The sequence below is a fragment of the Venturia canescens genome, chromosome 7 (assembly GCF_019457755.1).
Source record: "Venturia canescens isolate UGA chromosome 7, ASM1945775v1, whole genome shotgun sequence".
Classification (NCBI taxonomy): domain Eukaryota; kingdom Metazoa; phylum Arthropoda; class Insecta; order Hymenoptera; family Ichneumonidae; genus Venturia; species Venturia canescens.
Window position 1 is genome coordinate 10,881,121 of NC_057427.1, and position 23,294 is coordinate 10,904,414.

The 23,294-nt window shown below is 45.0% G+C and overlaps 1 protein-coding gene across 5 annotated transcripts in view; it reads left to right on the forward strand.

The window, feature by feature from the left end:
- Nucleotides 1-23,294, forward strand: part of smash (smallish) — a 52,621-nt gene that overhangs the window by 25,928 nt on the left and 3,399 nt on the right. For 2 of the 5 annotated variants that reach the window (XM_043424494.1, XM_043424495.1), the window contains exons 1-9: nucleotides 14,273-14,397; nucleotides 14,490-14,681; nucleotides 14,919-15,206; nucleotides 15,914-17,380; nucleotides 18,160-18,834; nucleotides 21,256-21,555; nucleotides 21,696-21,926; nucleotides 22,036-22,397; nucleotides 22,899-23,271. In XM_043424494.1, the coding sequence (XP_043280429.1) occupies nucleotides 14,347-14,397; nucleotides 14,490-14,681; nucleotides 14,919-15,206; nucleotides 15,914-17,380; nucleotides 18,160-18,834; nucleotides 21,256-21,555; nucleotides 21,696-21,926; nucleotides 22,036-22,397; nucleotides 22,899-23,271 (3,939 nt within the window). In that variant the 5' untranslated portion in view covers nucleotides 14,273-14,346. Of the gene's footprint in view, nucleotides 1-10,655; nucleotides 10,676-13,430; nucleotides 13,580-14,272; nucleotides 14,398-14,489; nucleotides 14,682-14,918; nucleotides 15,207-15,913; nucleotides 17,381-18,159; nucleotides 18,835-21,255; nucleotides 21,556-21,695; nucleotides 21,927-22,035; nucleotides 22,398-22,898; nucleotides 23,272-23,294 lie in introns of those variants that run through there. The other 3 variants (XM_043424497.1, XM_043424496.1, XM_043424498.1) reach the window with 3 other exon arrangements.

A 23,294-nucleotide genomic window follows, 5' to 3' on the forward strand; every position in this document is an offset into this window, starting at 1 on the left:
GCACTTTGAAAAGCTACGACGAATCGATGACGCTGAAATTGGGGCAAAATGATTTAAAAAACCCTCCATCAATAATTCCAGCACTTCTCCAACTTCGTTCCCCGCCGAATTGCAATTCGTAGTACTTCTGCGCTTTCTCGTGAAATGAAAAACTGGTTGATAACGAATCTTTTTTTCCTTCATTTCGTTGGCCTCCAACGTCGCAAACTTCGGCGTCGCCGATGCCGCCGTTCGCCCCTCGCAATCCTTCAAAATTTCAAAATTTCCTATCCGATCGCCCCCCCCCCCCCCCCATCGATCCGCAAACCCACTAATTATTCAGATCCATACTCGCCGCGACACACATACGAACGATTGAACAAAGAGTAGAGATACGAGCCATGAGAATTTTCTCTCACTACCGTATACGCGCGGCTACCAGCCACAGCTACTGGCGATACGTAATACTTGGTTGTATATATAGAAATATAAAGAGTCGCGTGTAAAGGCTCGCGCGCGGATACTCTCGAGAGGAGAGCTGGCTCTCAAAGCTCGCGGTTGCACACGCTATTTTGTACGTCTATCCACAGATATACGCTGCGCCACGGTTAGTAGTAAAAGGTGTATCGAGGGGGTCAATGAACCTGATCTCGTACTCCGCGAGTCGGCTGCGACCTCCCTTCTCCTATCCTTCGACTATTCGATACGTACGAAGACACGAGGACGGGGAGCAGCAGCGCACCAGCACACGTAGCGATACGCGAGTTGTATACGATCCGTGCTCTCGCGGCAGCTCCTCCTGCGCCGCCTCACCTTGTCCCGTTTCTCCTCTTCTCCCCCACACCAGACAACACCCTTTTCTTGCCTCCTTCCCCCCGCTTCGCTTTCGACTCGGGCGATCGTCGCGTCGCTGCAGGAATAATAGATACGGTGAGACACCGTGCCCGGGGGGGGATCGTGAGAATAGTCGAAAAAACCGAAGATTCCTGATCGAGTCTCGTCTCTAATAAGGTCGCGGAGGAGCCCGAAATTAACGGCGCCGAGCTCGCCCCGTGTTTATGCGCTCTTTGAATCGCCATCAACGGGTCGGATCTTCTTACCGCTCTGGAAAGGAGACCCTCGATAAAACTCGTCCACTCACAAATGCCCGAGGAACGAGCCTGATGAATGAGGAATTAAATTCATTAGCTCGTTAAAACTTGTTTATATTCGGGGCTTTTCACGGCTTCCGCCTCTCGGCGCACGGATTTTCTGGACTCGGATCTTTCGGTGTTGAGAGAGGAGGCTCCCTTCGGATATTTCCGGCTTTTCGATAGCCTCAGGAATTTTCACGCTCTCTCCCTTGCTCTCTTTTTCCTAGGGGGTGACGAGTCGTGCTAAAATTTTTGCGAAAAAAGTAAAAGTTGTACGAATGCAAACGAAGCCTCCGCGGAGTAGTCGCTCCGTGCATGCAACGTGACTCGTAGCTGCGAGAAAGTATCAGGGCGGAGTCGCGACGTCAGGTGTCGTGTGTACTGCGCGACCTTTCCAGCCGTGGGTCGACGGCTTTTCTGCTCTTTTTGTCCATTTTCTTTTCATCGGTTCGTGTATCTACAGAAGTATACTCGCAACGAAATTGCTCCTTTTCTTTTCCTTCTCCCACTCGTTGCGAGGCCTGAGCACACCCTCGCAGAGCCCGTTATTGTTGAAAGTTCTCGGAGCGAGATCGACGCTGCTCTGCGGGCTCGAAAAATTCGTGCGGGGAAGAATAATAATCACTAGCGGGATTGTCTCTTGTCGCGTTCGCTTAACTGGAAAACGTTTTTCGGTTCATTAATTAGCGTTCGGAGCGCTTCGGCGATTAAGGCAGGCGACGATTTCACTTTCCACGTTCCTTCTCTCATTTTCCCTCGATCACCGGGGACCCCATTTTCATTCGATTTCGTATTTGTCTCTCTCCCAGTGTCGGAGAATTCGCACGCTCTTACGAGCTTATACCCGACCGCCTCCGAAGCTCGGCTCGAAAATCAATCCGCGGGATGGTTTTTTCTATGAAACTCTCGAGGAAAAATAAACGAAGCAATTGTAACTTCGGCGTAATATACGACGAAACTAATAATCTTGATACGATGTCTATGTCGAAAATCCAACGCGTTGGCCAATCCTCGAGTATAAGTCAAGTACACCGGACTTGAAACTCGAGCTTAGTAGCAATTATAAATTGTGTAATTTAGAACGTGAGTTAAAAGTAATTGGTAAAGAAGTTGAATGCGATGAAACGACGAGCGAGTGCCTCCGCGTGTATTTACAAGAAGAAAAATCATTTTTCAAATTCCTTCTAAGTATCGGCTATTATTTTTTATGCGCTGAAGATTGCGATGTTCGGGCTCAACGATTCGTTGATATTTTATTGATTTTCGACGCTTACGAAAATCCTCCGATTAGCCAATGCCTGAGCAAACATACGAGCGTCCGGTTTTCACTCAAATTTCTCTCTCAAGTCCGTCGTCGCGTGCCTAAAACTGCAATGGGAAGAACAACGAGCCTGGGATCTCGTGGGAAAAGGAAAAATGTAAATATGAATGTAAAACTACTTAAAACTCGTTTATTTTAGTATGCGAATCGTTACAGAACTATAGTCGAAGCACCGGCGGTAATTAAGTATGATGAAAGCCGAACTTACACAGTTGAAAATATTGCGAGAGCAGGGTGAAGGGAAGAAGAGAAAAGCGAGCCGGAGCCGTTTTCTCGTAAGGTTTCCCGATGCCATTATGCGCGCGGATGCGAGACATTCCTCGGTGACTCGCAGTCACCTCGTTTTCACGTGCGAGTGAAGAAACGTTGAAACGTCGCGTGGGATTGAAAATCCATCCGAGGAAAAAGCCTGGCGCGTGTGAACGCTTCTTCGCCAGTTATTTCGTACTGGAGTTGAAAAGTTCGCAGCACATTCCAGGAAACTCGACCCGCGAGCGTAATCTCCCCGAAATTCTTTCGAGAAATTTATTTTTTAGTGGATAAAGTGAAGAAAAACAGCGTCGAGTCGACGCTCCAAAGTCGTAGTTTTCCAGTGCTTCGACCCTGGAAAGTGGAGGCTCGCGTAATCCATTTCTATAGTCGAAGTACAAAAACAATGGATTCGTAAAAAATAGTGGGAAGAAAATGAAAGAAATAAAGATTAGATTGGAATGTCCCACATACAGGAGGCGGCTCGTGGCGCGCGGTGCATGCACAGAGTATAAAATTAGCCTCCAAGGTGTGGTCGCTGTATGACTGCGTTTACACGAATACCGAGAACCTCATAGACAGCTCACGCTAAATTATAACAATGAGCTTACAATCTGCCCTCGGCGTGCATGCATCTCGAGAGCGTCGTCGCGCTCACCTCCTTCGTTTCGTATCCTCTTTTTTCAATGGGACTCTCGACTCCGCGAAACTCCAAGTATTCGGCTAATTATCGGCTGACGTGCCTTCGCCGCCCTCCCTCCTCAGTTCATTTCTTCTTATTATTTTTCCTGCTTGACGCAATGAGAAAATAATATAACAAAGTTACGCAAAAGCTCCTCGTCCGTCTCGCAACTTCACCGAGACACAGCGCACCGCCCGCTCCTTTCGTCTCACTCGCTTCGCCACTTTTCTCCGTTTTACTCTCGTCCTCGGGCAGCTCCTTTCTTCATCTCACCAGCAGTTGGAAATATACGTGTCCGCAATACCGTATTATTGTTCGCGAGCAGGGCTGTGTAAGGAAGACCGGGGCAAAACGGGGCACCCGAGGGGAAACGTCGCGTATCGCGCTCAAGGTTTGCGAGGTTCGAATGCAAAGGAGCAAAGGAAACAAACGAGTGCAAATTCACCAGTTTTTTATTTCACTAATCGATCGCGTGGATCGAAATACTGCGAATGGCGAATCTGAGGGAAGCTACGGAATTGAGGAATCGCAAACTTTTTTTCGCTCGTTGGACTCTCTTGCGTTGCCAACTTCGGTGCCATCGCACTTTGCAGATGTTTCGGAAGCTTCGTCCAATTTCTTACTTGCGGAAAAAAATAATGGGGCTTTCAACCTGCATCGATGCTTCGTGGAATAAAAAAATTGGCCAAGTACAAATGTTTTTTTCGCTCGTTCCGACGCGACTCGAACTTCAGTCCCGTAGAAAATAACGTTTTCGGGGCCCATTCGACTTTTTTCTTGTATAAAACAGTATTAAAATGTGGAGAAAGAACGGAGTTGAGAGAAAATTATAAAAATCATTTGAAAAGGAGGAAAAAATGAGGAAGTTGCGACCTTTTTTATCATTTTTCCAACACGAAGGAACTGAAGGAATGAAAAAGAAAAAACAAATTTTCGGCATCAGACAAAACTATAATCGTCGACGAATAACAATGAGAACTTTCCGGTTGAAAAAAGGCTCGAATAATTCGAGAAAAATCGTATTTAGCGTAACTTTTTCCCAGGAGAGAAAAAAAACGGTATTCGGAACGTTCGATAAGCATCGACGTTCGTTGACTCGAGCCTCCGCGTTGCTGGAAAAAAATGGTCTTTTCAGCTCCACGCGCGGCTCCGGCAAGCTTTCATTCTCAGTTGGAATTCGCAGCGTGCGGACCTGGGCCAATAAGCGGGCGAATGAGCCGATAAACAAGCGAATAAATCGCTCTCAGGAGTGAGCTGAAGTTGTTGAGAAAAGGAGACAATGGACAATTGAATTACTCGCGCGATGCTGTTACGCCCGGGAACGAGGCCCGTATCCGTAGATCGTGAGCCGTAAATGCTCCGCTAGCCGAATGCACGTTTCGACGAAACTGTCAGTATTTTACTGCTGCGCAGATTCGTCGTTTTCGTATCGTCATCACGCCGCAAAGAACACTCGGTCAGCATCTGGACAACGATTTCCTTGACTTACCGCTTTGGATAAACAAAACGTTTTAACAGGAGTTGGAAAGTTGGAACATCGACGTCGAGGAAGTAGGATTTAAAAGCAACGGAGAGGAAGCGAGAGAGCGACGGTGGAAAGGCAACGCATGCACGCGCGGACAGCTATTTGACCGCGGTCATGGAAGGATGAATGAAAGGGGCTTATTGAAATAGGCATGATGCCAGAAGCATATTTTCTCCGTTGTACATTCATATATTTTGTGTTTATACGGGCACGTGTTCTCGGTCCCGAGCTCTCCTGTATGCGGGGAAGGTGCGCACCAGCAGTCTGTGAATATTAACGCACGTACGTGTCTATATATTTAGGCAACGTAAAAGCTCGTGATCGTATGTCGCGGGCAGCCCAAACGAAAACGGTATCGTATCACGAGCTTGGTGAACACGCGCGCAGATGGCAATAATCTGTGGGCGCTGATAATGTGCTTGAATGAACAACGAAACCGCGTTGAGCGTCGAGCCCTCGTAGACGGCGGGGCCTTTGAAACTTTGTTTAATTTTGTCTCGCGAGCTTTCGAAACTTTAATGCGCACTGCTCATTTTTAGCGGTTGCGTCTCTGCCTCGAATTAAACGATTCGAGCTCATCGGGGGTGCTTCTCAGACACCGAGATATGTGATTGATTTTCCATCACGGACGCGCGGTTCCGCTTTACAATAAATCGAGAAAAATCGACGGAGGAAACGGATTCGTTTTGTATAGTGAAGAATATATGATTTTTCAAGGATTTCAAATTCCTCAGACACCGATTACAAACAGCGTAGTATTTCTTTGAATTTTACTATTTTTCGAACCTTTAATTCTAAACGGCTTTATGTCGATAGCAATAAAAAGTGACGCACGTGAGAACTATCGTTTTCTTTTCGAGTATTTTTCATTGTGTCAGACCAGCGCTTACCGATGAGTGCAAATGTATTGTAAATCACAAATTTTCACTCTGAGCATGTAAATTCTGTTACAAATACACGAATATAGACCGAATACGTTTGACACTTTACCAAACACAGTTTTTTCAGGGTTGCCCGAGCATACTTTGCAATATAAAGATTTGAAGTGGCTGAAAAGATTTTTTTCTGTGTTTATAGAGAGAAAAAGACTGTTGAGTCTTTTGAATAAAAGTTATGGGTATTGGTCTTTTTACTATGGTGGATAGAACAATTGTTGTTAGTGCTCTTCGAATAAATGTTGGAATCCAGTACGTATGTGCTGTCCGCAACGTTGGAGTCCGCAACGAACGAAAAAAACATTTGTAATTCACCAATTTTTTACTTCACGAAGTATCAGTGCAGATTGAAAATCTACGAATTGGGAATTCGACAGGAAATGAAATTGGAGAATAACTCACGACGCTGAAGTTTCCAACGTTGGAGTCCAACGAAATGAACGAAAAAAACGTTTGTAATTCACCAATTTTTTATTTCACGAATCGTTGGTGCAGCTTGAAAAACTGCGAATCGCAAATTTGGCAGGGAACAAAATAGGAGAATTACTGGAATTATTGGAGAGTTTTTTTCTATCATTTCGTTGGACTCCAACGTTGGAAACTTCAGCGTCATAATAACTCGAATTATTAGACGGTTTTTTTTACATCATTTCGTTGGACTCCAGCGTTGCAAAGTTTAGCGTCATATAAAATAACGTTCGCGTGTACCGAGAATCTTATCTGCATAAAAGCACATAAAATCGTTCATTATTTTGGATGCTCCGCGTCTGCCATTAATGGCTCATCGGGAAGCGTCGTTGGGGTACCGGGCGCGGTCGTTTTATTATTTCGATATAATTCCTTATCGCAGCCGCAGATGTCTGGATGGACTATAAATTATGTAAAAATGGCTGGAAAGGTGCTTACGTTAGAAGGAATCGAGTCGGTCGGTTCTCACTTTGCGCTGCTGTTCGGCTGCTGCTGCTTCAAGAGCGCGTTTGCACACAGCGAGGTTATTCGATTAACCCAGATATTAGACGAGGGCTCGAGGTGTGCGCGTACATGTGCGCGGAACGTACGTGAGGTCAGAGATTAGAGGATCGGATAGTGACTTTCTTTATTGGTGTCAATTCCCGCAAAGCAAATAAGGCAAAGCTGGCTGGCGCGCGCGTCCTACCGGCTCGAAACTGGGCGAGCAAAAGCCGCGGTTTCCGCACGCGAAAACGAGGCTACGTCGAAGCGCGCGGGAAGCGACACCCTGCTGGCGATAAGTTACCCCAAAACCGGGCGACGGGGAGCATAAATATTCATTTTTATGAGCAGCATAAATTATTCGGGAGGCGCAGACGAGCGAGGAGGAAGAAACAGGAAGACGAGGCGCGCGCGCGCGCGGGCGTGCCAGCGGACTTGAGGCGTGGGTGGCGAAAAGGCTGTAAATCGAATCGATTCGCGCTCTCGGGAAGTCCCGCCCGAGACAAGAAAGCGCGATCCGAAGGTGAGTAATCGTCGATAAATTGGCGAGGATGCGTTGCGTTCCCGAGCTGTATACATCCGGCCGTGAGCTTCCATGGGGCTTCGCTTTCTCAACGAGATCTTCGAGATGATCCCGTCCGCGGCAAGTTTTCTTTATACTTTTGGCATCGAGAGCACCGGGGTTGAAGCGAACACCGAAAAAGTCTCGTCAACTAAAACAGCCGGTCTGAAATACTCTCTGACGCATTTCGAGCCAGCCTTCGGATCTTCCTCATACTCGAGTGATCAATCCCGCGCATCGGAGCGACGTCGCAGCGCACGCACGCGGAGCGAGCCCCGATTCGCGCGTCTCGCAAGGATCGATCCTCGACGAAAAACGAGTCAAGTTCCGAGCCCGTGCGCCTTCGGCATTGCCGCAGAAAACCCTCCCCGTGTCTACATCCATTATCTCCGCATAGATGTTGTGTTGACTCGCGTGGAAATGCTCTCGGGCTAGTGTTTACTGGAGCATCGAACCGACGAGCCGGCCGTTGCAGGGCGGATCGCGGACGAGCAGCTGAACGATAATCCTACAGGACGCTTGTCTAAAACGAGGTCGTCGGAGGACACGTCCGCGTAACATTATATTGATCGATGATGAGCCCGCCGCAACGCTCGTCGGCGTTCCTCGCCTTCTCTCCTTTGCCGAGCGACGAGCCACACGCGCGTCCACCACGCACACCGACGCCAATCGTCCCCCCCGTGAACGCCCCATGGATATTATTACCAACCGCGACAGCTATAATACACCAAAAACAAGAATAAAACGCGAGGCGAGCGAGCAGGGAGCGAGGAGCGGCGAGGATTAAACTCATCACAGGAGAAGCACACACGGGCGAAGGAGGAGGAGGGGCGAGAGGCCATCGCCCTGCGACCGTGACCTAGCCACCGTATCTCCCTCGCCGCTGCCTCCTTGCTTTTCCTTCTCTCCTGCCTCCGTCCAGCCTCGACACCGCGGCTTCTTTCCTTCTCTAGCACACGCGCGCACCGACCTCCTCCCGAGGCAACTCGACAACGGCTTTTAACACCTTTTCCTTTTTTCAATCACCTCGCGCACACTCATCAGATTACGAGAACAACTGCTATTCGTCGTTGCTAAATTGTTATGGCTTTATCGCGAACTTCGCACTGTCCCATTTCGTAGGCCGGAGTCCCCGGCCGCGACTCGAGACGCGTACACTCTTGTGGGAGCAGCTCTCTCCAAAAGTGTTTTCGAATCGACTTTGACGGGTGCGAGGACCTCCGGATGTGGGAAGATCGCGGTGACGAGAAAGTCTGCGACGGGAAGCGCGACGGAAAAATCCACGTCCAAGGATCCTGAGAAAAGTTCATTTCTCCTTCTGTTTTTTCTCGAGCTCGTCGTCGAGTCGATAAAAACTCGTTTTTTCTCCGTGTTCTGCGTACGATTCCACGCGGTTGCGATCAAACGAAGAATCGAAGGATCGGAGATTTGAGACGAAATGTAGGTTCGCGAGTTAAGAGTGACGTTTTTGCATCGATTATCTGAAAAACTGGGATCACTTTTCCCTCCTCCGTTATCCTTAGCCGCGGAGAAAAAATCCGAGGCGAAGAGCCGAAAATCAAAAACTCCGGCACCAAAGCCGGGCTCCTTACGTTCCTCGTTAATCTCGCCGCGGTGCTGGAAACATTTCGTTTTTTAATTGCTCACATTTAAACATAAACGGCTGTCGTTTGCCCGATACGCGGCGGCGCGGAGGAGGCAGGAGGAAAATTAGCGAATGAAATGAAACAAGTTGTAGAAGACAGTCCGGGAAAACAATGAACCGAAGAGAGAGCGGAGCGAGGCTGCCGCACGCGGATATACAGCGTGACCTCCTCTTTCGGTTTATTGTTCGGCTGCATACGCACGCGGGGCATTGAGCAGGCAGGAGGTCACGAGCTTCCTTTCAGCCCGTTTTTTGTCTCTCGTAACCTCAATATTTTCGTACTTAAGGCCCTCATCATCATTATTGTTGAACAAAGGTCTCCGCCGGCGCGCGCCCGCGCCGTCTTCTCGCAACGGTCTCGATCTCCCGCGCGCATTTCTCCGCCTCGAACCCCAGCGTTTTCGTCTCTCCTGAAAAAACGCCGTTCTCGAGAACAAAAAATAGGCGAAAAGTAGCATAACGCGAGTTGGAGCAAATTCTTTTATTTCGTGATGGGGGGAAAAAAATGTTGATGCGAAACAAATGCGAAAATGAGCGGTTCGAGAGCTCTCGAAGGAGTTTTCTCCCCCGCCGCGCTTCTCTCACTCCCCTCGTTCTCGCTAACGAGGAAGAGATTTCGAGAGCGCTCAATACTCCGGGCGAGCACCGAGAACGCCGGATCGTGCGCTTCGCCTTTTCTTTTTGCGCGGTTCAAATACTTTGTTCTCCGCGGTAACGCGCTTACGTAAACGAACTTTCTCGGCCCGGTGGAGGCTGTTTGAACAGAGGAGACAAAAAGCGTTCGGTCGCTCCGCTATTTCGCGCGACACGGCACAACAAAACTGTACATCATCGGAATTGTTATTGTCGTTCATAAACAGGGACAAATTCCCTCGTGCAGTCGGAGCGTTCCGCGCGCGCCTCGTTGGAGCAAATCCATCAACGCTGCTCCGGGAAATATTGGGGTAATAAAACCGGCGGCTAATTCGTCGCGGGTTTTATCGGCTTTTCTTCAACCTCGAGGACGAAACCGCGCCCGCCCCCCCCCCCCCCCCGTTTTCACTGCTGCCCTTTACGGGGCCTCGGGCTTCTATCTCGCCGCGAAATCCCGCTCGAAACTCTTCCCAGTGGCTGTACGTCCCAAGCAGCTCTTTGAGATAGCGACGATAAAGATCAGGAGTTCAGAGAGTCGTTGGACGAGTGGTTCGCGCACGCTTCCTCGGCATATCGATTTTTAATCGAAACTCAACGATCCCGGGGCCGATAAACGGCCCGATATACGCGCGAGTCGCCGATATACTCGAGTACTCGAACTATTTCAATTCTATCGAATGACACGACTCATGCACAGTTGGATAGACCCCCGCGCGCATCGCTCATCTCAAACGCCGAAGAAAGAAGCTCTCCCTGCTCCTTTGCTCGCATTTCTCTTGCCTCTCGCTCGCTCTCCCTCTGTCAATCCGGTTGTGTACCGCATTCTCGTACTATGTATATATGCGTATGTAGTTGAATGTACAGTTGCGATGACCCAACGGTAACGACCCAGCGAATAATACTCGTACGGATGAAACGACGCGAGCGACAATTTCCTAAGTCCTCGACACATCTCGTAAAAAGAAAATTCCAACGTATTACAACGACGTATATAGATCCGAGCGTGCGCGATCCGTCCGCACGAGAATCTTCGTATTTTTATGAGCTTCTCCGCACACAGGTAATTAGCGATTAATCGCGATCCGCACTTGAATCAATTTTCAATGAAATTTTTCCCAATTATTTCAGCAGAACTCCGTTTACCTGCTCTGACGGTGCACTCGAGTCGATGAAATATCGCTGTGTTTATTGGAGACACGCGAAATCATTCGTGGCGATGCGTTTCGCGAAAACTCTTCGTCTTGCGGAACTTTGCTTCCCTTCGAATGGTCGCGTTTTATTTATGACGCTGAAGTTCGCAGCGTCGGAGTCCAACGAAACGGTGGTGAAAAACTCTCGAATAATTCTAGTAAATCTCCAATTTTCTTCCCTGCCGAATGTCCAATTCGTTATTTTTCAGTCTTTTTATTTATCGATTCCTCGAATCCTGCTGCCATTCATTTCGTTCTAAATTGCTTTACGAATCTTCAACACTTTTCAATATTTTTTCGAATCCGAGTGGTGATCACGCTGAATTTTGTCACTGCTCTTTGACGCGGAGGAGACAAACAACGAGGCGCAGAATCGATAATTATCGATAAAATGGCAACAATTATATCGAACGAATTCGACACTTTTTCCCTCCCCCCCCAGCACGAAGGTGCCCAAACTTGGATCGTTTTTCCGAACTGTGAGACGCGAGTCGTACGCGACGATCGCTCGATCCATCGCATCCGGTCGTTCGATCGACTTTTTTTCAATCTCTTTCATGCTCAAGTGCACAGTTTTCACACTTGATTCATCAAGTCGTTAAAACTCGCTATAAATAATGCCCGCAGGATTTCTGGCATCAGATATTATACAAAGATAACGACACGTTGAATGTCGAGGTTAAATCACCGAATAGAAGTAGCTTAGACGACAAAAAGTTGATTCGGCTAATTAAAAAATGGCCAATTATCCGGTTCGATGTGGATAATCGTTGCATATGCGCTCAGCTCTCTCTTTGTAAACCTCAATCGTAGCGTTTACGAGAGCTTATTCGTCCTTTTCTTAAATTTTTTTTCTCAGCCGCGCGCGAATCCTCGTTTTTTCGCTGTTAAAGACCCGGACGATTATAGATTTTATTACAAGCGTAGGGAAACGTTGTTGATCCGTGCAGCGTGTAGCTCTGTACGCTTCACTTGGCGTATAACGGAGGATCGGCGCGCTTTCTCGTCCAATGGAAATTGATACGACGATTATGAAGTCTCATTCCCGGCGATATTTCTCCCGTTTCATGCAGATTTACGAGCCCGCAGCAATGAAACTGGAATGACGCGAGGACTCGGGCTCGTTCCTGCATAGTCTTTCGTCTCGCACTTAACACTCGTAATATATTTATAATAATGCAAGTGTGCTGCGGCTCGGCTTCGTGGAAGCTCGATCGTCGGGAAAAAATTAGTCAAATCGAATGATCGCATACGCGTTAGAAATGGAGCGCGCGCGGACGGAGATTCCTCGCAAATATTGAGGCTTTTCACGCTCGGATTCACCCGCTGATGTTTTCAACTTTCGAAAATTCCATATTCCACGTGAATCGACGTTGGGAGGAAGAAAATAAACGATTTATCTCGAGATTTCATTGTCGAGAATTTATTCCGGAATCATTCTCACTCGGAGCTGCCAATTTTCCAGTAGATTTCGCGGCCCGTTGGAGCCACCCCGCTCTCAAGGCCGCTCCACTGATTCGTCTCGTGTTTCATTCGATTTGAAAAAAAAAAAAAGAAAAAAAAATAAATAATATCGTAATAGCGCGTGCTTCCGGAAGGCGAGCGAAAAAAGCGGCGTTTCGTTGAAACTGAACGACCTGTGGGCGGCACTGCACCCATTTCTTTCCAAGCGGAGACGGAAGCAATGCGTTTCGGTCGACCGAGTTTGCGAACGAACGAACGAGCCAACCTACAATATACGAAATACTCTATTGCTTCTCCTCCGCACGTATTATCCGTAATAAACATATATTTGCTATTTTATGGCTATCGAAACAAACGTTAATCGTACAAAGATTGAGTTCGAACTCGGTTTTTATGGGCCACGTTCGAACGTACGACTGGGTGCGCGTTGCTCCGTCGAACGGTCCATTCGCGTGCAACAATTGCGGACCCCAATTCCAGCTTTTGTCCTCGAAGATTGTCCAACGGTTTCGAGGCTGTCGAAAAATTTGGGAAAAGGCCTTTTTTTTCCTGGTTCAAGGTTTTCCCCGGTAAGATTGCGAGACCGTAAAACATGACACGCGGAGGAAAACGCGTTTCCTCTGAAAGTGCGGCAACTTTCGATGGGACTTTCATCAAAAAAATACGCCCTTAAAGTCAGTTAATTGAGCGTAATGACGCGTAATGACGTATGTTGGCGTTACAAGGAAAATTTTCAATGCTGGGAACGTAGATCGCGCGAGGCTATTCCGCGAGTGAAATTCGCCCCTCTGCTCGGACACTCGTACGCATCGCGCGCTGTAAAGGCCTCTGAAAAGAACGCGGAAGTTAAAAATATTATGATTTTTTAATAACCTCATGAAAAATCCGATGAATAATTACAAACAAAAATGCATATTTTTTGCAAACAAAACGAAATGATTTTCCTTACCGAGGATTTTCTATTCTCGCTCGCTAAATAATGAGCTCCTTAAGACAGAAATCACGCGCGGTGATTATTGCATCCGCAAGCCGCATTGAATCATGTTCTCGTTGCGCTGAGCAATGTGCGCGGATTATTACTTGACCTTCGACAAGTAATTGTTAAGAAAAAAACATGCTTATAATGACGAAGGAATGAAGAATTCAATGTTCGTGTTACAGAGTCGGAGCGTAGGATGGGACCGACGTTGCGACGAATCGCGATACATTGAAGAGGAGGATCTTGGCCGAGACGAGGGGAGAGAGCCGGTAAAACAACGAGAATGCCATCTTCTCAGACGGCCGCGACCGAGCGGCGAAACGACAGAACTGTAAGTCCATTTCCTCATTTTTTTTTTAGCTTCTATTTATTATTCATTTACTTATTTCGAATGCTACCATTCGATCGTAAACAAATGATTGTTGCGTCATTCGAGAAACTTTTTCCTTCGCTTTCCTCCCCCCCCCCCCCCCCCCGTTTCCATCATTCTGTTTTTTATCACATTCGTCTTGTTTTCAATAATTTTTCGTCCATCACTCATTCCTTCGGTTCTTATCCAATGACGCAGATAAATACGCTGAATTATCGTTTAGTGTCTCAATTTTTTACTGAGGAATGTGAAAAGACGTAATTATGGGAAAGGAAACAGGAGTTTTAGATCTTTTGCATACTTTTAATATTCAGCATTTTTTTTCAAATAAATAAACAACTTTTCGCGTACTGAATAATGAGGCATGATTGAAGCCTTGAAAATGTGTTTTCCGGCTCGAGATAAGTCAAGAAATTTTATCGATGCGATATCGCCTGCAGAACTGACCCAATTCGAACAATAATGCAACGATCGGAGACTCCAAATTCCAAAGTTCTCAAAGTTTAACAATAATATGAGCGATATCTTCGCCATTGTAATGCACGGAATGAAAGAAAACGTGACTGTTTGAATGGGGATCGGAATCGAGTTTTTTCTGGGGAGGGAGCAGAAGAACGAAGCCATCGTTACGAAGCGTAACTCGTACGGTTTCTTCGTCGTTCTCGATTGATCGATTCATCGGGCTGAACGCCATTTTTTCAGCTAAATGTCTCGACTTTCCATCATCAATGCGATCATTCATCGTCGCGGGCTTTCTCGAGGGCTCTCTCAATCCCAACGTCCTTATTATTTTTCGAGCTAACTTCGCAGAATTATAAACACGTTGAAATAACAAGAAGAATAAGGAATAATGAATATTCGATTTTTTCAGGTCCCACCGCACGAACCTCCGAAATTAAAGACGACCCTGAAAACCCCACCGAAACAAGCCACGAATCCTCTACAATTCGTCAAGGTTGGACCATGCTCCCTCTATCGAAGTGCTCAGGAACAATTGCAAAAGGTTCAAGAAACTAAAAAGATCAAGCAGGAGGTACGAGATGATCCCGAAGATTGGCAATCGGTGAGTTTTTCAAGTGAATCGTACTCAACATTTCGCTTTGAAAGATTTTTACAAAATTGACAGAAAATAATCATAATCGAGTCGAAAGTTTTTAACGAATCGTCAAAAAAAAAAAAAAAAACAATTCATCTCATTTTTTTTCAATTGTTTTTTAGATAAACCAATGAAGAAAGTATTAACTGAATTAGTTGTCGAACCCAAAGATTTTCGGTATTTCAATTCTAATGACATTTGCAGAACTTGGACAATTGGAAGAGCAGCAGGAGGAAGCGTCAAGAGCACATAATCGAACGAGTTGTCGAGGTGAAAAAACTCGAGCTCGAAGAACACGACCGACAGAGACGTCGGAGCAAAACATTCTCGGAAATGATGGAGGAACGTGGTAGTCGAGGACGAAAACTGAGTATGAGCTTGGCGATGTATCACGAGGAGGATGTAAATGATCTTAGCGATTTGGGTATTGGAACGAGCAGTGGAAAAAGTTCAGTGAGCGGCGATACTCACGACGATACGCAAAGTGTTATGGTGAGCTTTCAAACACCTGTTTTTCATTTTCTTTTAATTGCTTCTCACCATTGTCGAGTGATTGTGAGAAATATATCAAGTTTTATTGAGCAATGAAAGTCGTAATTCGACGCTTGATTATTGCACCACAATTTTGCAATTTCAGTGGCACATGTGTGAAAAAAATCGTGACGGGCAACTTCATTTTTTTTTAACCAAATAATCGAGGCGCCTCAATGAGTTTGAGAAAGTTGAGAACCACAAATTTAAAATAATTCGTTGATTTATTCAAATTTTTTTGAATGGTTTGATCACCCATCTCACATTGTAATTAAGATGATGGATCAGTCGGTAATCACAACCGTGAGTGCGAGAGAGATAGTTGCAAATTTTGAAAAGGAAATTTTTCCACATCGTTCGTCTAATCGAAAAAATAAAAATGTCGTCGGATTTTTGCGATCGTGCTGCGTACGATGACATTTTTATTATTTTAATCGGACGAACGATGTCAAAGAGTTTCAATTGCAAAAATTCGAGGTGTGATTACCGACTGATCCATCATCTTAAGAAAAATTTCTCTCAAAGAATGCAAACACGAAACGAAATAAATTTTTCTACACTTGGCGGCTGTATCGATTACATTTTTTGTTTTACCGTGAACAAGGAAATATAAAATGAAAGAATGAAAATAACATGACTCAACTTGTGGATTTTTTTACCCCCCACAGAGTGATCGTGATAGTGAAATCGAGAAGAATCAGTCCGACGTGGAGAACACAAACGACAACAACAACGTCCCCGAGCCGAAAGAGGAAACTCCAACTTTACCGACCTCTTCACTACCGCTACAAGCAACAGCGATGCCGCAGCAGACAACGATAACAGAAACATCGAATACTACGTGCAGCATCACAAACAAATCCGCGAGTTACGAGAACGAGTTTCGTAGTGAGAACGATACGCGAGGATATGATTCGGGTAATACGGCAACGGCGAGTTCACCTGAGCCCGAGGAGTACACTTACGAGGGTGCTATCCGGGGCTACGTCTCGAGAGTCTCACAAAACATACCTCGAAGATCGTTGATAAATCTCGAAACGACAAGGGAGCCTGCGAAGTCTAACATCAATGAGGATAAACCAGCGGGCAGCGACGACGATAAGAACACGAGTTTCCCAATCGTGAAAGTGGACGTACTGAAGCGACGGGAAATATTTGAAAGGGCGTCGAGAAACAGCGTTGAAACGAGGGCGAACAACATGAATAACAACAGCAGCGCGAATCCGCGATCATCGGCCGAGCAGAACGGCTTGAAATCAATAAAGAACCGTCTCTCTTGTCTCGAGAAGCAAAAAAGCGAAATTGCGAATACGGACAAGGAGCTTAAAGCCTCGAATCGTTTGTCCGGTGACATGAGCTCGATCCGCGAACGTTTATCTCACTTGGAGAAACAAACGAGCGAGCGGGAGAACAAAGTTTCGAATCGAAAAACCAGCCTGGAAGAGCTTGAGAACTCGAAAGCTCTGTGTCGAGAAAGAGTCGTCGAAAAATTCAGCAGCAACGAATCCCCGGCGGTAACGAGCCAAGAAACAACGCCAATGCCTATCCCGAGTACTCGTGAAAAGGATAAAATCGTCACAGCCCTTGCGAACATCAACGAGAAATCTCGTCCCGCGAAAAACGATTCTAATTCTCCAATGGGAAATGGGAAAAACTCTCTTCTTCCCGGTGAGAAATTCTGCACGCCAGCCATGAGCGAGCGAAGCTCTTCGCCCGATTCGGAATATCGCGACGTTCCACCGCGCGCTTCTTTCCATCGCAGTCTCGATTCACTCGACGCTGACGCATCCTCCGGACACGATAATTTCGAACGCGTTCAAAGCCTCGAGGAACTCGATTACACCACTCGATATCCGGCCTCGAGTTCCTCCGCCGAACTCTTGAATGATCTGACCGATCGCGAAGATTCGGGCATTCACACCGCCGATGTTAGCTGCTCCGTTAGCCAAGCGGACGAACCCGTCGACGAGGAAGTCGTTCATCATCCCGAAACTATTCACGAACGACAAGAAATAGCCTTGGAAACTCACGACTCTCGAAACATCGAGGACACTACGAGATTCGGCCGGGATCAGAAAACCGAAAATCCTCAAACGACAGAATGCCAACTTGACAAAACACCGCTTACGAACGAGGTGAGTTTTCGGCCACGCTCTTTTCTTCATTCCCATCATCGCCATCGACAACTAACTCGTTATCTATCACACGATCCATCTTGCCTTGCCTTTTTGCGTTATTTCTACGCTGCGTTTGTATCTACGTCGTATGTATGGGACATTCGAAGCCGATCATAAAAAATATATCATAACAAATCGATCAATCACTGCCGTCTTTTATATTTTGTTTTCTAACGAAGAGTTCGACAATTCGATCCACGTCTCATAAATGAATTATTGCCGTTCCGACATTTTCCAGCTCTTTCGTTTTTACTCAACAATTATAAATTCATGAAATTTTTCCACATTTTTTTCTATTCGCTTTCAACCCAACTTTCAATAAATTTTGAGTCTTCACTCACGATTTTTGTATCTACTGGAAAATTCAAAATAAAATTAATCATGAGAAATTCATCGAACGTTCTCAATTCGTTTAAATTTGACAAATCTTCGATTATCAATTTAAATTTTTAAGTAATACCGTAAATGTCACAGGAACAAATATAAAGAATTAATTTTCCAAAATTTAATGGCCAACGGCATGAATTCCACTGTGTTTGATCCATAACAAAAGTCGTAATTTTTTAGGACTTTGAAGTGCAATAGCAATGAGATGAAAGAGGGCTGGAGACGGCAAAGTTAGAATGAAATGATTGGTGTTCAGCGCGTTCGTATGTTCCATACTAAATATTCCTGTGGTTACGGGCCTATTAACAAGTTGGTATATGAAAGTCTCTCGAAATCTTTGATTCTACTAGGATACGGCTGTTGCTTCTTCTACTACTGGGATACTGTCGAATAAAAATATAAGTGCAACGATGAGTTGCGAGGCTGCGTATAGTTTTAACGAAGGAACGACCAGACAAGATATTTCGTCGCGTCCGATAGTTTATCAGAGTCCGAGGGTGCCGCCCCGAAGAAGTCCTCCGGAGGAAGTTGTACAGTCGATTAAACCTTTGGCAGAGGAGAAGCTTGTGGATAGTTCGAGTTTGAAACTCGACGTGGACAATGAGGAGCTGCAGCGGGTTGGTGAGCTGGCTAAAAAATCAGCGAACAATTCTCCGGAGGCTAAACGTCCGATTTCAAAAATCCCCACACCGCTTCCTCGTAAAAATTTGAACGTGAGAGTCTCACCGAGCTCATCGACGAGTCTCGTTTCTACCAATTCGCCTTCAAGGGTGCCAGCACCCTCAAAAGTCACGATCAAGACTGGCGTATTGACGAGCACGAAAATTCCATTTTCAACGACGATCGCGACCAAGAGCACCGAGGAAACCGGCAGTCTCGAAAAACAACAACAGCAACCAGAACGACGACGCACAGTCGTCGAAATCTGCGAAAAAGTCGTCGTCACGAACGCCGATTTATCCGTCAGCCCACCGGTCACTCCTTTCGTCACGGTCGTACGACTCGGCAACGAGCGAAACAACGAGGTTAGAACGCTCGAGCAACCCCACGAGACGTCATCAGCTTTACAAAAATGTTGAGAGCCTCGGGCTCCCCTTAATTTTGTACATATAGAGCCCTCGCATTGATTAGAGGACGAGACGAGAAATCCAAGGAACGAGAATCACACAAAGCAGGAATTAAAGAGGCTTTAAAACGAATAATTGACTCATTGATCATATTACGATGTGTGTAAATAGACGACGAACCACTCCACAAAATGGTTCACCTGCTCGTGTACTGTACCAATTTTGCGTGTAGTTGGCTAGATTTATTCTCGCAGACAATCGCCAGCTACTGTATACATAAAATGACAAATAACGATAACGTGCCACGAAATATACGAGTATCGATGATAATCACACTTTTATTACCATTTTTACGTGTGTTCTTCACTCGGCTCGTTAATCCACGATCCTGCCAGTTGCAGTTACACGAACAAATATTTCGTACAGTTTGAAATTTAACACAAATCAATCAAATTTGACTGAAAAACTTTTGTTGATGTTGAAAGAAAAAAATTCCACAAATCTCCAGCAAAAATGGTCGTTCAATAAATCGGTTGAGCAAATTCTTTCAAATTACCAAGGTCCACTCACCCCGCTTTTTAAACTGAAGATCGAAAGACGTTCATTATTTTGGGGCGATACTCCATTTTCATTGGGGCCATCAAATAAAATAGTTCGATTTATTCATGCGACTCTCGAGCGTAGCACGAGATTTTAAAAAAATGTGGAAAAAAAATTTCACGATGTGATGAGATTTATGCTCGAATGAAATTGTTTTTACGTCGATACGTCATTTTTAGAGAACGGAAAAGCATTTTTCACAAAATAAGCAATAAAATTTTAATACATTTTCAAAATATTTCATAATTTTGTATAATTTTTCGATGCCGAAAACTTCGTTGCTTTTTTTACGCTGAATTACATTGGAAAAATGTTTTTTCTATAATATTCCACAATCCCTTAATTCCATCGGGACAGAAGGAGTTCAAGAGGGGGGCTTATGATAAGGTTTCCATGATCTCGCGATAAATTGAGCCCTCACAATCGTTCCGTGTATCTGTTGGTTAAATCCTTCTATGGACTCGTATCGACGGGTCCGGGACTGAAAGAAAGCGAGAGATACGAGGCACATCTCGTCGATCAAAGTTCACACGGCATCTCTTTTAGTAACACTCAGCAGGTTGGTCTCGTTTCGTCGCGATTTTCTCGTATAACAGCACGTCCGAATATTTTTTATTATTGTTGTTATTGAGTATACAAGTGCGAAGATTTGTCGTTTAGCAGTGATTAAAAAGCATGAGTGACAATCGCCGTGAATCGCGCTTCAAACACATTTCATTAACACGATCGAGTTTTCTGTTACGCAAATTAATGCAATCTTGTTATCGTAAGATCTAAAAAAAACTATTGACGATCCCCAGCAAAAAAAGCGTTGAGTGTTTTCTTTTTTTGTATCATTAATAACACTGTTCAGCGAGCATTTAAATCCTGTTGAATCTACGAAACAAAAACTCTTGAAAATTCCGTTAATTTGTTGTAAAATCGTGGAATAAAAGTTAACGAACGTGTTCGTTAGTTTCAAAGGCTGGCTCGGATGAATCGTTTATTCACTTTGTTCATTGAATCGTCAAAACGTTGATATTGCTACGTGGAATAAATTTGACCCAGTGTCTCCAGTAATGAAAACATTGAAAGTAAATAATAATTTTTTGTTTTTCTAACAAACTTTTTCCATTGGATTTCAAGAATTTATTGTCGTTTGTACAAATTAAAAATTCGTTTTGCAAATGCCAAATGTAAGCAGAGGAAATGGTTCCTGGCATTTTTCAAATGTGACAGTTTCGTTCCAACCGGAACCGAACAGATTGCGTCGTGTTTGGCTATAATGATTTTCTTCATTTTTCATGTTTCACCCAACCCTCGATAAATATTTGGACATTAACGAGCGTGCGAGATCAGTTGGTGATCGAATGTTGAATCTATGTACTTATTTTATCTCTCTTGATGTTTATCTAGCTCTTAAAAAATTTCATGATCACACATCGTGCATGCATGACGCCACGTTTTCTTCATTGATTTATTGTACGTTTAACACTAAAACCTGCGCGCTTAGAGCCATTTGTACGATGTGCTAAGCTCCGAACGACCTTTTTTTTTTATTACAAAGCTTCGCAAGTCTGCTTATCTCACATTTTTCGTTGCGTTATTGTATTTTTGTTAGTATTAGAGACCTATTTTACCGCAAAGTGACGTCACACGATTTCAGACAAGAGCAAGAATTGAAATTTCAAAATAAAAATCTCCATTGGGACTTGATCTGAAACGTTGAGTTTGTGTGACGTTCGACAAGAACAGTTCAAAAAAATACATGCCGATTTATCCTTTATTTATTTCCCCCAGGAATCGATCATCGTGGAAAGACCCACAGAGGAAGTGCCAAATCCAGAAGAAAAATCTGCAAATTTCAACGAGGAAGATTCACAGATGGCCATGCCCGATCACAGACAACAACGACGAATTTATGAAATTCAGTTGGACGAGCCAGAAGTTCTTGTGACTCCTGCACCCAGTCCCCGATCGTGTCCTCCTTCGAGTCTCAAATTCAGCAGCGATACCAATTCTACAACCTCGATAAACTCGAGTCCACCGAACAACGATGCCGTCGAGATGAACTTTGATTTAGCACCAGCATCGAAACAGGTGAAAAATTTTAAAATAACGTCGCGGTTTAACTCAATTTTCTCTTTTTATACCGTTTTTTTCTCATTACAACGATTTCATTTGAATTTAGGGAGTCTGAATCGACGCTTTTTTTCAATTGTGAACTCTATTTTTTTCAGATTCCCCAATTAAATTTGGCAAGCGACGAGGAACTCGTGACCGGTTTAACTTTCCCTCTCGGACCGCTGACGAGTGTCGAACCACCGAAGGAAAAACCTCCACCGCCACCTACAGATCTCACCGACGAAGAAGACAATTTACCTATCGAACCTTTGAAGCGTTTAAACTCGACGAGGAGAATAAAAAAAGAGCTGCGAACGAGGCGCTCTGATTTCTTGGGAATCGAAGGGGTAACGTTGACGTCCCCTTAACATTATAACGCTGTCATCTTTCTGAAAAATTTTTCTCGTTACCATAGTGGGTTAAGAAGCTTATCGAATGAAATATCTAAATTGACAGTTAAACGATGATTATTTGGAGCGGGAATTAACACTGACGAAACCACCGGACATGGCAGCGATTCTCGCGGAGGAAAGACGCGTCGAGCAGTTGAATCGACGCTCTTACGATACGGACAGTAATTACGAGAGAGATTCGAGTCACGAAAGGGATTCAGGGGTAGAGCTGGGTCACGCTGAGGACTGGAGGAAGCAGCCTGTCAGTCCGGATATGTCCGAGCACAGTCGTCAGAGCAGCGAGCCCTTTGGAGCGAGTGTCACGTCCTCGGAAGAGGACGAGATTACGAAGAAGGAACGCGAGATAATCGAGGTCCTTGAGAAGGAGGAACAATGGCGTTACGGGAATAACCGTGAGCAGAACAGGTAGAGAACAACAACACAACAACGTTTGTCCTTGCTCTCTTGAACTTTCTATCTATCAATCCTACCCCATTACCATTATTTATATATTTACTTTGTATTGTAGAATAAAGTATGTACAAAATTGTAGCATGGAATGGATCCACGGTTTCCTCGGTTTCCCCTCTATATTAAGTTTTCATCTACTTTTTTCGATTCTCATACTCGTTGCAGCGCGAAATTTAACACGTGAATTAAAAATTTATTCGTTTCAAAGTTGCATCCTTTTCACTATTTTATCATGGATTTCAATTGAATTGAACTAACGTATGTTCTGCTTGTGAATTTGTTGATTTTATTTATAATAAAAATTGTAAAAAACTGTTGAAAAATGTTTTCTTTCTACTATATATTGTAAAGAGACAATATCTGATGTGGGCTCGTGCCTTTGTTGCCGAGAAACGAAGGTGTTTGTCAAAAGTTGAAAAAAAAAACGAACAAAAAAAAATAATTTTGAAACAACAGCGATATCGGGGAAAAACTTGCCCACAAACTGCGCGAACTCGAGGAGGAAAAGATGCAGCTGGAACGTGAACGTGCTCAGGAGAGCGAGCTGCGTCATCGGCAGGAGGAAATTGCACGACAGAAGGAGGAAGATACTTTGCGTGAACAAATGGAACAGCGGGAAGCAGCTAAACGAGCTTCCGAGGCGGCCAAACGTCTCGAGGAACAGAAAATTCGGGATGAGGAAATCCTTAGAAAAAAAGCCGAAGAGATGAGAATACAGCAAAAAATAGAGGAGGAAAACGAGAGGAGACAGGCTGCTGAAGCAGCCCGTCGGCAAGAAGACAGCCGACGTGCAAGGTCGATGGAAATTAATCAAAAAAACGCTCGCGAGGTAAATGCCAACAATAAAAATCA